Source organism: Populus euphratica, unplaced genomic scaffold (genome assembly GCF_000495115.2).
Source record: "Populus euphratica unplaced genomic scaffold, PopEup_1.0 scaffold1143.1, whole genome shotgun sequence".
Taxonomy (NCBI): Eukaryota; Viridiplantae; Streptophyta; class Magnoliopsida; order Malpighiales; family Salicaceae; genus Populus; species Populus euphratica.
In genome coordinates this window covers 1-17,886 of record NW_011500992.1, presented here as the reverse complement: position 1 = coordinate 17,886, position 17,886 = coordinate 1, and the positions used below count along the sequence as shown (strand labels likewise).

The 17,886-nt window shown below is 34.2% G+C and overlaps 3 protein-coding genes and 1 long non-coding RNA gene across 5 annotated transcripts; 1 reads left to right on the top strand and 3 right to left on the bottom strand.

Annotated features, from left to right (window-relative positions):
- The first annotated feature begins 2,081 nt into the window (after nucleotides 1-2,081).
- LOC105116983 (UPF0695 membrane protein C977.11/PB8B6.06c-like) lies at nucleotides 2,082-6,202 on the top strand. The gene is made up of 6 exons (XM_011014509.1): nucleotides 2,082-2,511; nucleotides 2,693-2,776; nucleotides 3,993-4,091; nucleotides 4,780-4,972; nucleotides 5,134-5,549; nucleotides 5,877-6,202. The coding sequence occupies exons 1-6, from the start codon at nucleotides 2,143-2,145 to the stop codon at nucleotides 6,093-6,095; spliced, it is 1,380 nt and encodes a 459-aa protein (XP_011012811.1). The 5' UTR covers nucleotides 2,082-2,142; the 3' UTR covers nucleotides 6,096-6,202.
- A 1,494-nt stretch (nucleotides 6,203-7,696) lies between these two features.
- Nucleotides 7,697-9,623, bottom strand: LOC105116982 (flavonol synthase/flavanone 3-hydroxylase-like). The gene is made up of 3 exons (XM_011014507.1): nucleotides 9,109-9,623; nucleotides 8,137-8,464; nucleotides 7,697-8,058 (listed from the first exon to the last, which is right to left on the bottom strand). Exons 1-3 carry the CDS (start codon nucleotides 9,567-9,569, stop codon nucleotides 7,846-7,848), a joined length of 1,002 nt encoding a protein of 333 aa, XP_011012809.1. The 5' UTR covers nucleotides 9,570-9,623; the 3' UTR covers nucleotides 7,697-7,845.
- A 2,404-nt stretch (nucleotides 9,624-12,027) lies between these two features.
- On the bottom strand, nucleotides 12,028-14,331 carry LOC105116981 (selenoprotein K-like). Of its 2 annotated transcripts, XM_011014506.1 has the most exons (5): nucleotides 14,197-14,331; nucleotides 12,840-12,943; nucleotides 12,592-12,736; nucleotides 12,453-12,496; nucleotides 12,028-12,298 (listed from the first exon to the last, which is right to left on the bottom strand). In XM_011014506.1, exons 1-4 carry the CDS (start codon nucleotides 14,213-14,215, stop codon nucleotides 12,462-12,464), a joined length of 303 nt encoding a protein of 100 aa, XP_011012808.1. In that variant the 5' UTR covers nucleotides 14,216-14,331; the 3' UTR covers nucleotides 12,028-12,298; nucleotides 12,453-12,461. The 2 variants fall into 2 exon arrangements, with proteins under 2 accessions (XP_011012808.1, XP_011012807.1); XM_011014505.1 differs by having other exon boundaries at nucleotides 12,257-12,496; nucleotides 14,197-14,329.
- A 2,074-nt stretch (nucleotides 14,332-16,405) lies between these two features.
- On the bottom strand, nucleotides 16,406-17,105 carry LOC105116979 (uncharacterized). Its single transcript, XR_840649.1, has 2 exons — nucleotides 16,742-17,105; nucleotides 16,406-16,633 (listed from the first exon to the last, which is right to left on the bottom strand). It is a non-coding gene; the product is annotated as an uncharacterized LOC105116979 (long non-coding RNA).
- Between the last annotated feature and the right edge of the window lie 781 nt (nucleotides 17,106-17,886).

Genomic DNA, 17,886 nt, shown 5'->3' with positions numbered 1-17,886 from the left:
CTAAAATGTGGGTACTGATGTAAGATAAATTCTCACAATCCCCTCTTCTTTTTTTCAGTACTTAAAAAATAAAATTAGTTTTTATCGTTTAGCTATAATGTTGCTATCCCCTCTTTGGTTTTTTAGGACTTAGAAAGTACAATTAGTTTGTATCGTTTAGCTATAGTGTTCATGCCGATGTAAGATAAATTTGATTAAATTCCGCAATTAACACACAAAAAAAAAACCAATAAATAAATATAGGAGCAAAATTTTTTAGTGAAATAATATAGTTATTTTTAAGTATAACAAAATAATTATTACATTTTAAAATAATGTTATTTAGTAAATATTATATTTTTAAAACATGATAGAGTAACACTGCGCTATTTCTTCCTTAATTAATTGACTAATTTATAATGATTAGTAAAATTACTTGATTGATTTTAAAAATAACATGAAAAATCTTGAAATTGTCAAAAGTGAGGTTTTTTAACGAGATTTTTAATATCTAAAGAACTGATGGTCCGCTTAGCGATACGTTGGCTGCTATAGAGGAAATGACCTCTAGAAAATTCTGTAAAAATTTGAGTATGATCTAAAGGTTAAATCAAAAGTTATGACCTTTTTAAGCTATTGTTATAATATGGCACAACAAAACCTTCTTTTGGGCCTTAACTTGTTTTAGTTGTCTATAAATACATCTGCTAGGCGGGGATGATCATATTTGGTTTTGTTCGGTTTTTATAAAAAAAATAATCAAATCAAAATTAAAAAAAACTGAAATCGAACCGAAACCTGTCCAAACTAACTGGTTCCGGTTCAGTTTGGTTTTTTAGGATAAAAACCTGTTTAAACCAGTTTGGCTTGATTTTTTCTGATTTGGCTCGGCTTTTTTCTGGTTTTTTTGGATTGGGTTCGATTTGGTTTTTCTGGTTTCATGCTTATAAAACCGAAATCAAACTTAACTGGTTGGTTTTTTCAAAATTTTAATCCATTTAATTGATTTTTTTATGGTTTGGTTTTTTCGGTTTTTTTTTTGTTTTCTCGGTTTAATCTATTTTTTAAATTTTTTTGCTCATCCCTACTGCTAGGCCATCCATATAATTTATTTGAGACAAATCCTCATTTATATGCGGCAGATTCACACTTGACTGCTCAAAATCGCATATTAATATGCGAAAGATAACTTTTTGACATTTTTATTTTTTAGTCTACAAGTTATATATATATATATATATATTAAATTTTAAAACATATTTGGAGAATTTTTTTATAAAATTATAATTTTTGTGTAAAATAATCAAGTAATTAATATAACTAGATATAACCGGTCTAGTTAAGGCTGAATATTAGAATTTGACATATCTTGCTTTTAAAGCACAATTGGGTATATATATATATATATATTAAATTTTAAAACATATTTGGAGAATTTTTTTATAAAATTATAATTTTTGTGTAAAATAATCAAGTAATTAATATAACTAGATATAACCGGTCTAGTTAAGGCTGAATATTAAAATTTGACATATCTTGCTTTTAAAGCACAATTGGGTCAAGTTGTGCTATTTCACTAATTTTTTTTAATGATATTATCATGTTAGATTTTTATGTTTACTATGCTAATTTTATATAAAAAATCTAATAAATTTAGCTTCAATATGTGGTATTTTTGTGTTTTAAAAATATTTTTTAAAAAATTAATATATATATATATATATTTTTTAAAATAATATTTTTTTAATATTTTTAAATTATTTTAATATGCTTACATCACATCTTGTCGAATCTCTTACGCACTACTTTCTATTGTCAACCTTACTATTTTGATGGAACGCATAAATCTTCATGTTTGATGAGGTGATTGACGGCCAATGTGGTCATGCTGGTCGTGAGATTAGATTTGCCCACGGATTTCTTTTAATTTGTTTATAAAGTCGTATCCTTCTTTCTGATCTTGCTTATTATATTTTTATTTTGATATGATTGCAATTATTTTTTTTTATAAACAATTGCTAATCTCGTCAACCTCTTCTATGTCAGCCTTTACATCACATCTTGTCGTTTCTCTTGGTTTTACATTATGTGGTCAAAACGTTGTTTATGCCAATCTTGTAGTTATTGTACTGGAACGAATTCTTGCAACTTGGAGTTGGAGTCATGGATCATGAAACTATTGAGGCGGAACCCGATCTGAGTGGTTCATTTTGCCAGACAAGCAGTGTGGGCTCTCCAGTGACTCAACGCTCTTTAAGTTTACCACGCAGCTTATCATTCGAGGTAGATGATGATACTGAAAGTGAAAATGTATCAGAGACTGGTAGTGGCAGCATCAGGTTATCCATTGACAAGGGATTAGAAAATGAAATGGCGGTTCCCATTTCAGAGGACATTTTATTACGATCCCATGGGTCCCGGACTCACGATTCCACAGCCTTGAATACTAGATCCCCAGTGTCACTTTTGCCAGGAGAAATCTTATCTCCTATATCGATTGATGTGTTGGTCTGCTCCGAGGAAAAACAAGAAGTGAGAATTCATTTGATCATTTGCATGAATTTCATTATTGTTGACAGGATTTGTTTGGTTTATTGCCTCATGAATAGGTTTCTATCTTTAGCGACTGTTTGTCAAATGATACATGATCAAACTTCCAGTACCTGTCCATGTTTGTTTATCTGATAATTCTATTTCTTGCTGCTAAATCCAGGACAGAGAGAAAGCATTTGCGTTGCCACCATTACTCGAGTATATGTCCTGTCTTGTGTATCTGGCAGTTTTTGGAATTCTTGGGGTAATATGCACAACCTTTTCTTTTTACTTTCTGAAACTTTAAAATGGCACTAGAAAAGGTAACCTAACTCCAGCGATTTTTTTATCCTGTAAAGTTGGATTCTGGTGCTTTTCACCTGTTTTCTTATGTGTTACTTTTGTTGGGTTTTTTTTGGCAGTTTTGTCAAGAATACTTGCTTCTGCATTCCCTGCTAGCATTCTGGTGCTAGAAACACTGACCCCCTAAAATCTTAGAAGGCCAATGGTATTTTTATGGAAGCTAATGAAATTTCTTCTATAACTCCATTATTACCATCGCTTATAGTTTTCAACGCTCACATGACCACTTGAAAAGAATAGAATCTGAAATTGAAGTCGTATAGCCTCATGGAAATTGTTACATAGTACGCTAGATCAAGAACATGAGAACATGTCCTTTGCTTGACATAAGTGGTTTTGGAAAGTGGTGCTCTCTAGTCATCACTATAAGGAGTGGGTATCTTTCAAGGGGGATGATTAATCCTAGGAAGTATTGCTTTGGAAACTAGCTGGATGAAATTTGTGATGCATCTAAGAAAACTTTATTATGCCTTTCTTTGCAGATAACCCAAAAAAGGATTTTGATTCCGTAAATTGATAGTAAGAAAACTTTATAATACCTTTCTTATGCTTTTGCTAATTTCATTTACTTAAAACAGTCTATATTGGTCAGAAGAGGACTCGTTGAGGTGAGTGATTTTTACAACTGCTGTATCTTTTGCTAATCTAACAACAGAGTGTAATCTATTCCTTGAAAAAGGCATCCGGCAGTCATGTTCTTCCATTAGTTACTAATATTCTTGCACGCAAGGATCATCTTGCTCTACTCTATTTGTGGAGTTTGCAGAAGAGTTCTAATCTGATTTCGGTTGTTCCATAAATAATCTGAATCGATTTTAACGTTTAATACATAATTCCATCATCCTGAATTGGTTTTATATGAAAAACGTTGCGGCAGCCCCATAACCTATAAAGCAATGCTGCATTTAGGTTCTCTTTCAAATCGATTATCATGTTGCTTCCATTTCTTCCATTTGCCTTGTTTTTTGGTGATTGATGTAGGCATTAATTATTGTGCTTGATCGGAGTGCACAACCAAAAAGAAAATTTGCTCATAGTTGGGGAAGGGGGCACTTTAAGGGTTGCATGCGGATTAATATGAAAAAAATACTAATGTTCTGGCATGGCATAATTTGCAGGTTTTAACAAGGTACATGCTACAGAAACTCTTGCTCCCTGCTGTTGCTGTGGTGATAAGTGACAACTGCCCGCTATATCTTGAACTACCTTTCAATATGGTCTCTCTCTCACACTCACTCACTTAGATAACACACAGATCTTGCATCTCATCATTTTTATGTTTAAAGTAGAGATCATTCTATCCATAAGCTATCTAGCTTGTTTTGAACAGAAAAGCAACATTTTTCGCCAAAGAATATCTTCGTAGCTTTTAGGAGGCTTTTCATTCAATTGGTTCCTTGTAATGCGTACTTTGGTTTCATAAGGATTCATGAGGTTTTGATTTGGTTGGATCAAGAGTTTCCTGAAATAAGATTAACAAAAATATAACTGGTTGATTTTGTTATGGTATAAAAATGTCATTACTCATTGCTCATCATGGAACTTAAACAGGATGATTCCAATTCTAAAAACGACCCTGGTATTCCCATATTACTGGATTAATTGAATCTAAGAGGTTCTTGATATTGTTTGGAAAAGTAGAGTTATTAGAGTTTGATAGATTCAACTGTCATGTAATTTGAATTTTGGGGTTTCTGTGGTGAAACTCCACTGCATTAGAATGATCCAGAATTAGAGCTTGTTCTTGTGGTAACTGGCACTCAGTAAGAATACCACAACTTGTCTGTCACCTTCAAGATGCATGGATTAATAAATTATAATGTTTCAATAATACTTTGAGGACTCTGTTCTTTCAACTTCGAAAAACGAAGTTTATTAACTTATGAGTAATGTGTGCTCTTCTAGGTTGGTTCGTTCTTGATGGGATGGTGGGGTGTTGTTTTCAGAGGAGATATATCCAGAGTGTCTGAATATTTGGCTATTGGATTAACCACTGGTTACTTAGGAAGTCTTGCAACTTTCAGTGGTTGGAATCAGAAAATGCTTGAACTCAGCGTTGATGGTCATTGGGTGGTTTCTTTTGTTGGCTTTCTCATAGGTAATGTGGCTCTCTCAAAGGTAAGGCGTAGGTTAAGCGGCGTATAGAAACTCAACTATTGCTCGTGTATGTGACTGTTAAAATTTTAATGGCAGACAAACATTGTCTGTGCCTGATCATTAGAAGGTAAACGGCTAATTTTTCCTTGTGTATCTTTGCAGGGTTATTCCTTGCAGCATACGCCATAAAATTGGGTATTGGTACAGCCAAATGTTTCAAGTCATTTCTCGGAAGGTCAAACAGAAGTGCATGCTTAGCCAGTTGGAGGGTGGACAACCGCTATCGTCATATACGAGTCCTGATGGTATTGGTGGTAATATTAGGCCTTTTATGGAGCGTGAGCTTGGCAATGCTCAAGAAAGAGTATAACCACGAGGTCCCCGACAGTGGTAGGGTTCAGCTATGGCTGGCTTGCATAGTTGCACCCCCAGGGGTGTGGATCAGGTGGTTCTTAGCACGGCTCAATGGGCGTGGGTTAGGGAAGGCGGGTTCTCTGAAATGGGTTCCATTCGGAACCCTTATTGCCAATGTGTCCGCAGCTTGTATCACAGCAGCACTGACTACTGTGAAGAAAGCGGTATGATTTTATTGCTCTCCCAACCAAACTTAGTTTCCCCTCCTACTTGCATGTGCTATGCCTTCGCAAGTCATTTATTATTATTATTATTATTATTATAGCCCTGGCTAATTCTATTTCTACATTATGGAGGTCTAGTACCACAGTCTCAACTTTCAGGGCAGGCGTGAATCACGCTTTGTTTATTTCCGCTCTAAATTCTTATTTTCCTTAATTGTTTTAACCCCAGTGATGATACCATCCTTATTTAGCTCGAGTAAGTTTTAGTAAGAATACAACTTCATAAATTGTGTGTTTTTTGAAAATTTTGATGGTTGGGCGATGCAGGTGCATACCAAAACCTGTGATACTATTTCAACAGGCATGCAGTTCGGATTTTTGGGTTGTCTAGGTACTGTTTCTACCTTCATTGCCGAGTACAATGCCATGGAAGAAAGCCAGAAAAACTGGAGAGCTTATGCATATGCCCTGATGACAATAGCTATCTCATTTGGCTTGGGGATCCTCATATACTCCGTACCTGTTTGGACTAGGGGATACAAATAGCAATGTCAGCTTACTTTTAAATCTCTCTTTTGGATGCTGTCTTACTGTATATTAATTTTGACATGATGTAGAAATTTGACTCTTGCTTAATAAAGGTCTATTGTTGTATGGAAATATAGTTGTAGTTTATTTTTTAAAATATTTTTTATTTAAAAATTTATTAAAATAATATATTTTTATTTTAAAAGTTTAATTTTTATATTTATGTATTAAAATGATATGAAAATATTAAAGAAATATTAATTTAAAAGTATGAAAATATTAAAAAAATTAATTTAAAAGAAAAAAAATTAATTTGTTAAAAATATTTTTGAAACATAAAAACAAACAGAGTTGACAAAAAAAAACTATCAGATAACCTCTAAATCATAGTTATCAAACCCGATCCAAGGATTAATCCTGTTAAGGGATTGAGTCCCGGGTTTCATGTGTCAACCCAGATCAACCCGAATTAACCTGAATATTAAAGTATATATAGACCAAATAAGAAGAATTTAAAAAATAATGTCAGCTAAGCTAAGTTTTGAAAGGGAGTTCTTATAAATTCAAAATGAGAGTGAATATATAGTTACACATTCAAAATGAAAGATATCTAAACTAATTCAATAAATAAAGAGAGGTTGATTGTCTCTATTATATTATGTCAAAGAATCATCTCAATCCAATAACTTAAATTGTTAGATGAGATCCTAGGATATAATTTATATTATTCTCTAACATATCCCTTCAAGTGAAAACATTTGGGCTTAAAACTTGTACAAATCCATATTAATTTATACTTAATTTTTACAAAATAAATAGGGATGAAGAGATTCGAACTCGTAACCACTAGGTCATCAAGGTTCTGATATCATATCAAAAAATCATATCAACCTAATAGTTTAAACTGTTAAGTGATGTCCCAAAATATGATTTATATTATTCTCTAAAAGAATCATCTCAACTCAATAACTTAAGATATTATTCTCTAAGAGAATCATATAAACCTGAGAGCTTAAACTGTTAGGTGAGATTTTAGGATATAATTTATATTATTCTTTAACTAATCCCCTCAAATGAAAGTCTTTTGGGCTTGAAATTTGTATAGGTTCACATTATCTTGTGCTTAATTTTTATCAATAAATAATGATGGTGAGATTTGAACTCTTGACCGCTTGGTAATTAAGGTTGTGATACATTGTCAAAGAATTATCTTAACCCCTATCCAAGAACCATTTTAACCTAAAGGTTTAAACTATTGGATTGAATTAGTTACTTGGCATGGTATTAGAGTCTTGATGATCAAACGATCATGAGTTCGAATCTCATCATTTTTATTTATTTGATAAAAATTAAGCATAAAATCAAGTAAACCTGTGTAAGTTTTAAGTCTAAAGGGTTTTTATTTTAGGGATATATTAGAAAATAATATAAATCATATATTAAGATTTTACCTAACAATTTAAATTATTAGGTTTAGAAGCTGAAACTATTAGGTTAGAAATTTCTTTGAAAGTCTAAAACAAAGATGTCTAAACTAAATTCAAAAGGATCGGCAATAAATTTATGAATTTCTTTGAAAGTCTAAAACAAAGATGTATCACAATTACGCTAACACAAAGTAAAAATATTCGGCAGATTTCATATTATGTTCGCATGTTAACAGGAATTTTCTGTTAAAGTCATTAAAGGGGTAGATTCTCCTTGCAACACAATTACGCTAACACAAGAAATATAGAAAACGACACTCGTATCCTCCTCCTGAGTTCACCTATTGTGGAATCTTGTTGAGCTTACAATAGCAATAATCACCGTAATTCCTGGTCTTGTACTTGGGGGGATTCTTTTCATTAACGAGCTTTGGATGAGGGCCTACAGCGAGGTCAGATGGAGGCTCCAAGAACACAGGCCATGACATTCTTGTCTTATCTTTAGTTACTGTGGTTCTGTGGAACACACTCTTATACTTCCCATTGCTCAAAATCTGTAAAAGGAAAGGGAATTGTTAGCAGATATAGTAATTAGCAAGCACTCAGAGCATTTAGTTTGGGGAGAGAGGCACCTCAATCTGGTCGCCGATGTGGATGACTAATGCATGTGGTATGTACTTGACACAATACCACTGTCCATCTCTGCAGGCCTGGAGGCCCTGAATATCATTGGGAAGAAGAATTGTTATGGAGCACATGTCAGTGTGAGCCACCACCCCAAGAGCTAGATCAGGACGTGGGCAAGGTGGATAGTAGTTTATTTTGAGAAGGTATGTCAGCTCATCTCCGCCCACAGCTTCTTTGAGTTCGTGCTCTTCAAGCCCTAAGTCTAACGACAGGCTCTTGAAGAGTTTGTCTACAACCCCGTGCAGATACTTTACGTATTCCTCGTTGGCTTCCCTGCAACGAAAACATGACACCCGCGAAACAAATTAACATTGCAATGTTTCTATTGATATTCTTGCCAGCACCAACTTTCTCCTTTGTTTAGAATCAAAATTGTTAGTTTTAAATGAACTTGCACAGAAGTCTAATTACATTGAATATCACGTGAATGCAGTAATCCTTTGTTTAGAATCAAAATTGTTAGTTTTAAATGAACTTGCACAGAAGTCTAATTACATTGAATATCACGTGAATGCATTAATCCTCCTCCTTACATTCAAGAACAAAAACTACATTATGAATATATATAATCCTAAATTGTTTCTTAAAATTCTACACATACAGAGAAAGATGCCGTCATGTCGATTTGCCAATTAATGCTAAAACAATTTTTGAAACGAGAGAAAACTAACACAATGCTAAAACAATTTTTGAAACGAGAGAAACTAACACGTCTTATCTTTGCAAATTTTCTTCTCATTCCATGAATAGTTAGACTTTATTATGGTAGGATGCTTGCTCATTTTTAAACCCTTCCGATTTTGTACGTTACCGACTTTGTAAAAAATGGTGAAATGTAATTATTCTAAAAAATAGATAAAATGGTGAACGGAATTAAGAAAAAAAATTGTAAGAGAAATTAACAAAAAGCTTCAAACCTGTATAGAGGTGGATTTTTTGGCCAGAACCGGTTATTAATGGCAGGAGGAGGCCATATCCTGTGGAATAAATGATCAACCCAACCTTTCTTGCCCTCTACTTCTTTTTGAAGAAAGGTTCCATATCCTTCAATAGACTTAGCCCCTGGTGGCTTGGCATAGAGTTCCTTCTCTGCTTGTGGGAGCTCAAAAAAGGCTCTACCCACACTCTGAAACTTGCTAATGACCTCACTCGGTATGCCATGGTTCACAATTTGGAACATGCCCCACTCCCGGCTAGCATCAGCGATCAAACGGGTGATCTTTTCCTCATCCGGGTCGCTTACATCGATGACGGGGACATCAAGGTTGACCCCATGAACGGTGGTGATTGCAGGTTGCTCATGCTCAGATCTGATAAACGCTTCCGGGATTGTTTCTTCGAATGTAGATGCAATGTTTTGTACTCTTTCTGTCTCCATCTATTATTTTTCAAATAAAAATGGTTAAAGAGACTTCAAGGCTAGCTCCTTCTCTCCGAGCTATACATGCATATTTCATAGGTTCTCCCTCGGTTTCTTTTACGAGTTTTTAACCATTAATTATTATTACGGAAAAAAAGCCTAGCTCGTAGGGCAGCCATTAATTACAATATGGAAGGTTATCTATATATATAAAAAAGGGGGCAAGTGCCGCTTTCAAGGATCATCCCAAATTTAGAATGGGCAATAAGTGACAGCTCCCGTATTGACTTCTCATGGTTTGAGAATGGCGCGTTGATTGTCCAAAGGATTCATTTTTGCTCTTTCCATTAACTGACACGCACCCATTGCCTCATTTTGACTTAATTTAGACTTGTAGAACTAGCATGATCCTTGCATTTATTCTGTTTTTCAGTCTTCTGCTGATTGACCTGAAGCTGCTTCTCATTTTTCTTACAGATGAGTGGATTATTGCCAGTATAAAATTTTGTGTTTTGCCTCTTCTTGGTATATTTAATGCCACTACGTGGTGGTCTCTATGCTGTGGAGGGTTTTATTAAAAGATGAAATGACGCACACATGTCTGATGGTTGAAAACCTGCATATTTTAAAGTTTAAATGAAATCAAGCAATAAATTAATACATATTCAGTGATGAATCTTATCGAGAACACCCTGTTCATGCTGATCATGTCACTGGAACAGGCCTCATTAGGGTTTGCCACATATCAATTTTGTCATTAATATTGTTTGCTATATCTTCGCTAAGGCAAGGCAATAGTAGTGTATTTTTATTTTTATTTTAGTTGTATTACTCTTTGTAATGCTATCATTTCTTGCAGACTAATTATATCTCCAGGTGTGAAATCTATTATATATATCAAAAGCAAGTAGTTCCGAAGCTGATCTTCTGGTTGAACCTGGTGATCATTAAGTATCTTTTGGGGACTGATCTTCTGGTTGAACCTGGTGATCATTGAGTATCTTTTGGGGATTTTTTTTTTTTTTAGTTCAGGGAGGCATGCATGGTGATGCTGTCTCATTGAATTTGCTTTTTCTTTGTTTCTATGAATATGCTGCGCTAGCTGATGCATGGAGAGCTATCCCTAAAACAAAGCAATGATATATATAGAAGTAGAGTCCATGAGATGCGCTGCTGCCGGACTAAAAATTTTTTACATGCAGACAAATAATAAGATCTACAAAATTCTCTATTGATATTATTAAATGTAATTCATTGTATCAGTTCTCTGGTATGATTGTTAGAGTTAAAAAAATTAGGATAAATAATAAAAGTATAATTTAATTTTAAAAATATTTTAATAATAATTAATTTTTTAAATAATATTAAGGTGATGACCCATTACATCAATTTGAATTAACTAAAATTAACTCATCAAATCCATAATCTCCGTGATCTGAAATAAACTCCATTAAATTTATAATAATACCTTTTATTTAATTATATAACTCATGGGTCCTCTCAGGCAATAACTTTTTTAATTAAAAAAATATTAATTAAATATTAAATGATATTATTATTCTTTATCAAACCAACAATTAACCAAAAGAAAGTGGCAGAAAGACCATAATATCCTTGATTCCATGATTTGATTTATTTAGCTCCAAGGGAATATTTGTAATTTAGCTGTATAAAAAGAGAAAAAGAGACTCTCTCCTGCCCCGACAATTTAATATTTGTTTACCTTGGTTTTTTTACTGTTTATTAAAATATGAAATAGCAGGAACTACCCGGAACAAATCTATAAAGAAAAAATGTCTTTGGTAGTAAGGTTTTTCGGCAACGCCATAGATGTCATTTTACATGTACAGCCACGGTGAAATTACTAAATGCAAGGAAATGCATGAACGGGCGGACGAGAGGGATAGATTTTATTATTACAAACTTCTGCTGGCAAGGGTGTAGGATTAAGAGTCTGGAGGGAGTCCTTCTGCTGATCATTCCACATATCCCGAAGGATTAAAAGTTAATTTAATCGCAGTCGCATCTGGTCTTAAAATTGCTGTATACTATCTACAATCATATGCTATTTCATGTGCACCCTTGAAATCATGAAGTCAAGTGACATCGATTTCAAACAAGATAGCTTGAAGTAACCGTGAAGCAACTGGCATGACTTTCTCTTCGGAAAGACCCAGGATATAATTTCTGAAAATGAAAATTTAACGCCACGTGACAGTTATGTACGACTACTAAATGGATAGTGTGAATGCTGAGCAACTAAAATGGTGAAACGGATGGGTATCCAGAAAAATAAATACATAAGGTTCCACTATTTACGACAGAAATCACAGAAGGGCTGTTGTGCATGGAATTAAAGCCTCTCGTCACAAACAACGAAAAACCATCTGTTACTCTCTCGTAATAAAATGAAAGCATTTCCAGGACAAGCTACGTTTTCCCTCATAGATTAAAATGCATTTCCTGGACACAGTAATTTCTTCCTAATTTGCTCATGTAGTTCTGAATTGATTGCTTTTATTTATGAAAAGTCGCCATAAGCTAATTCTGTATTTTCAAATTCAAACTCAAAACCAGAGTCCCCATTCTACCTTACATGCCAGCACGGGGGTTTGGATGAACCGTAAGGGCTAAACCATTCATGACCATTGGAAGAAGATTTGGTAGACAACGTAGACCATCATCTACTCTATGCGGGAAGGATGTGGACTCCGAAGAACAAAGTCACTGCTTCATATTTAGAGACTCTGAAATATCACAATAGCTTCTTACAAATTGTTTGCATAAAGCTCACGCAGTAACAACTGTAAAATTCAAGAATTACAATATATAAAAACGTTCTTAGAAGTTCTGTTAACACAAATTACTATATATTTCCAACTGTAAATAAACAACAGGTACCTCAACACTTTAGCCACAGCAGGAGCCACAGGCAGGCAAGGAACCTGGAAGTTAAGGATATCAAAATTGTGTTCAACAAAGGGTTGAAAAACGAACACATGAATATCCAAAAATAAATAAACAAGCAAAATTAACTCACTATGGTCAATCCCTCTAACATTGTCCAGTCCACGGGGTGGGCCACGTGGGCGACCACCATATGGTCCACTACCAGGACCTCCTGGGCCACCATCCCATTTCTTGCTAGAACCAGATCCTTTTTTATAAGTATCTGTCTTTTCCATCTAAGACATAAAAGAAATTGAGAAGATCAGTCTCTAGAGGTAGAAGACAAGTACCAAAACAGACATGTTATGACAAAGCAACAATGGAAAATCACTGAATTACCGAGAACATAGTAGAAAAGAACACGCCTATGAGATTCACAATAGCCCAGAAGAAATCAGTTATTGTTCTCAGTCGCCATATGGATCGCTTGGATTTCAATACACCTGACAACAAGGACACAACCACATTGCTGTTAATAATCAGGGACGAAAAGCTTCCACAAATTCAATCCTTAACATGTTTTTTTCTTCCTTTAAAATTCACACCAAAATTAAGAAATGTATATATTGCCCACACTAGCCATGCAATGAGTCAGCCACAGCTTCATCTTGGTATCACTCTTTTCACTTAATGATGCCACCCAGTTGCATTACGGGCCACGTGGTTAAAGTGCGTTTTACAAGCAATTAATTTCATAATCCAATGTTCACATATGATATACGCCGAACAACACCATAAAAGAACCATGAGAAAAAAGTTTATAGAGAGCCCAGGACATCATCAACTTCCAAATGATACACTACGCTTAAAAAGAAGACCATCAACAATGAAACTAATAACGGAAAGGCAGAATGACGTTCGCTTAAAGTTTCCAGCATCAAAAAAAGCTAGAAACAGTCCCCAGAAAAATAAAAAATGATTTTGTTTTTGTGTAATAAAAATGCTTTTGAAAAACTTTAATTTTTTTTAATTTTTTGTTTCAAATTAATATTTTTTGATATTTTTATATTATTTTGATATGCTGATACCAAACAAAAATAATTTTTAAAAAATAAAAAATATTATTTTGATATATTTTTAAATGAAGAAGAGTTTGAAAAAAAACCACAACAAGACTCCCGACAGACTAATGTTTAGCGATCAAGAATTAATGATATCAGTAAACAGATTGCGTGTGCAGGAGAAAACACTGATGGCATCATCTTCCTTGGGTTTATTATCCCATCAATTTCACTGAAACATGTATTACCTTCCACCTTAAGATGGTTTAAACTCCCGCCTAACTCGTGAAGGACCATAAGTTGGTGCATCTTATAAGCCCAAACACCAGATTATGGCATGACCTTCTAACGGTGATCAAACTCCGCGCCATTAATGAAATTAACAACAACAGAACAGACAATCTAATTAAATAATCTCAAAGCATGATTTATGTCAATCTGTTATGCATCAATTCATTATTTTAGGCACAATTAATCCTTCTCCAAATCAATCTAAGCGTTGACTTGAAAAAGAAGAATCCTAATTCCCAAAATGACTCAATCAAACAAAAATCACAAACCAAAAACCCCGCTATCAATATTGATGAATTCACAATTAGAACTGGATAGATAAAACCCTGAGATCTTAAAGACTAAAAAAGGATTTACAATATCGTAGATGGACGAAGATCGCGATAACGACTGAGAGCGCTTACCTCGTTCAACGTATGCCATTGGGTGAGGGTTGATTCCAAGGCCTCTTCTTCTCGAATTTTCTTCGATAATTTTGACTTTCTTTCCTTGTTTATGGAGAGAGCTCAGCCGTTGTGTTTTTTACGCTCATATTAATATATATGGATGGGGGTTTTTGGCGTGTTTCCAACGGCAACATACCTTATTTTTATTACGTGTTTGGTTGATTTTGATTGGCTAGAAATGATATAGGAGGAAAATAAACATGCAATTTTGGGCTCGATACTTGACCTTGTGATTTTAGGCCTAAGACAATGTTGCCATGGCCCAGCTCGTTCCCGATTCCCTAACATGCAATGAAGGAAAAGATCCTACATTTAAAACATTTGTGTCATCTTCTTCTTAGATTCTGAATCATATTTCATTAATTTTGAAAATTATTCTTCAAATTAAAATAAAAAAATATTTTTTCATAATAAAAAAATTAATAACGTAAGATATTTTTATTCAAGAAATACTTCTTTTAATTTAAATTATTAAAATCTTGTGCTACTAGTAAAAAAGACAAGCTTTTATCAAGCTAGAAAACGAACAAAAGAGGGATTTCGACTCAGAAATTACACCTTTTATTTCAAGATTTGAATAGATTGATTTCTCGTAAATATTTATTTTATCCATTCAAAAATTAAATAAAAATTGGTTTCAAATTAATTATTGTTCAAATAAAAATTACCCTGCAGTAGAAAGTCATGCATGTTTCCTTCATGTTAGCTGAAGTCATCTTCCTGTTTTATTTTTTTATAAAATCTCACATAAAAATTCGTCAGTTAGATAAATATTCAGGGAAGAAATATATAAAAATATTTTCTGAATTCAGTGTTTTTTTTCTTTTCTTTTTAGAAACTCTCATCCTTCTGAACCATTAATCTTTCCGTTCGATAATTAGGAATTATGTTAATTCTTGACCAAAACTAAAACTTCATGTCAGTCCATGTGCAGGAGGAGAAATGAAATTCTTATAAGTAATTTATTTAATTGAATAAATAAATAAATATAGTTTTGATGCAGAATATCTTCTGACTTAAAAAAGTAAAGAGTATATTTGAGAGCCCTAGTAATGGTTATTTTTTAAATATTTTTTATTTGGAAATATATTAAAATAATATTTTTTATTTAAAAAAATTATTTTTAATATTAATATATCAAAAGAATTTAAATATATAAAATAAAGAAGAAGAAAAAAATCCCCAGTATTTTTTTCTTCTTTCTTATTTTATTTCAAGAAGTGTCCTTGAATGTCCTCACGATATCTACGAGGATGATGCGCACTTGGACAGCCTAATTAGGAACCTCTGCCTTCAAAGGTCACAGCCAACACGGGCTCGTAAATGAAAGGGGGATAATGTCACACATGAGCTTTCGAAACTTTACATTTGAATCTAATTTTTAATTTCTTTTCATTATACTCTCTCAAGTAGTTAAGACTTATTTCATAGAAATACATATTTCTCATCGTCAGGTTTTTTTTATTATTATTATTATCTTTATGGATTTCTAGTTTATCCTGATGTTTTTTTCATACTGGCCCCGCCATTAATTCCAGAAATTATAGCTCACCCTGCATGCCAATATTGTCTATTCACAGAAGAAAATAAAAGAGGAAATTGAGCAATGCAGACGAGGTATTGAAGTTGCTTTCAAAAGGACTGGAAATATGTATCCTCCATGCCCACAACGTGAACTAGCCCTGGAAGTTGAACCTCATATTGACATGTCTTCCCTCACCATACTGTCCCGAATGAAGTTCCAGGCCTTCAGGCATGGATGGAAAGATGGCAATTGGATCGCTGTCAAATACCTGCCGATGCACTCTTCGTCGATTCCAAACGTGGTAATGAACCCTCGATTGCTATCTAGATCCACAACTTGTGCAGGAGAAACAGATCATTCACAGTGGTTTCCTGATTGTTCTGTAGACTTCCAAGCAACTAATTAAAAGAGGGAGAAGAGGGTCTAAGACTGTCCCCGCTGCCAGTTGTGGTGAACGTTTAGATGCCTAATGGATGGAGCTTTAGATCTTCTTTTTTAAGCAAAAATATGGAGCTCATCATGATTCCTCATCCCCTCAACCTGCTTTTTGCCTCACCAATTACAGTGTGTGCTTTCAGTGTTATTGCAGAGCGATTGATTTTCTAACACAAGGAGAAGAGGTGCGAGCAGAGTCAACTATCATATAGCAATCGTCCCTGCATTACTAAAAAGATGAAAATGGTTTCATAGTATATTTCTAAAATCACACGGGAAATCCTTCCATGTTCACGGGGAGAACACAAGCCAACGCTAAAAAACAGTTATTATATTTCTGTTCAGCATTGAAGTAACAATTGTTATAGTGCTCGGATGAAAATGAACATTTTAGAACTCCTTGAAAATCCCAGCAGCAGTTAAAAATGAGTAAACCTGGCTGTTGGCATAGGAAAAGGATGATCGGATCAATCTACAGATAACAGAGTGTCTGTGCATAAGTGATTCATAAAATAACAATAAGGTGAAGTAAGACATATTGACCATTTTTAATTAACGAAGTATAGTTGTTGCACGTAACAGACCTTACAGAGATGAACAGGAGAGGAGATTTTTATGCTTCTCTGTACCTTTTTCCTTCTCTTCATCTACAAGCACCCGTCCCCTTCGCAGTTCCTGGCATAATCTAAAATGAATTAGATGTCAAAAGATGTGATGACTCAGAGAAAAGATAGAGGAGGATTTCTTTCTGAAATGGCTAACTAACGTTGTATAAGTTGGTATAACCCAGTTTGATCTCTAAAAAGGATCGCAATACATATCTACCAAGTAATGGGATAACCATAACTCTATAATAGGATAGTCAATAAAGGAAGAGCACACATGAATAAGAATAGGCGCAAGAACCCATCTGACACTTCCGGTCAGTCAAGCATTAAATGAATAGATTGTTCTGCAGTTTGAAGTGCTTTACTGATATCAAGATAGCCAACTTTCACGATCCTCTTCATGCACTAGTTTGGAAGGTCCTCCCTCTCAGACATGGTGAGAATGCATTTTGTTTTACAAAATGAAAAGTCCACTAGATAGAGTGCCAGGTACAAGAAGAAATTATATATCAGGTTATTGAGTCAGCTACAAAAGATTCCAAATGGACATGAATACCAGAGATCAGATCTGTTCAAACATTTCCAGCGCCAAAAAACCTGCTGTGATCCCTAAGTGGTGATCAAACTTATGGGACAGGTGTAGCCCCAGAAGGCATAGCAGACTCCACCAAACTCGAAAGAGGCGAATTTTCCCCAAAACTGATTCTGTAATATACCACTCCTGTTATACTTTCACACGTTGTCAGGATAGGAGTAAATATCCACACAAAAAAATTTGTAGGCGTTCCCTAATAAGGATCCCTGAATACTAAACTGTCATGCATCAACCTAAATACTTCGAAGGAATTCCATTCTTTCACGCCTCAAATTGAGACCTTCTTTAACTGTTAGATGCTAGTTTGACAGCAAAAACATTCAATTAAACAGAGAAAAAATAAAGGAAAAAACATAATTATACACATATAGAGGGTTATAATACTATAAAGTGTTTGACATTCTCGCACACGAGATAAGAAGTGCACTAGAACTGAAAGGAAAACTGTAAAACACCTGCACAAAATGAGATGTAAACTCGAACTC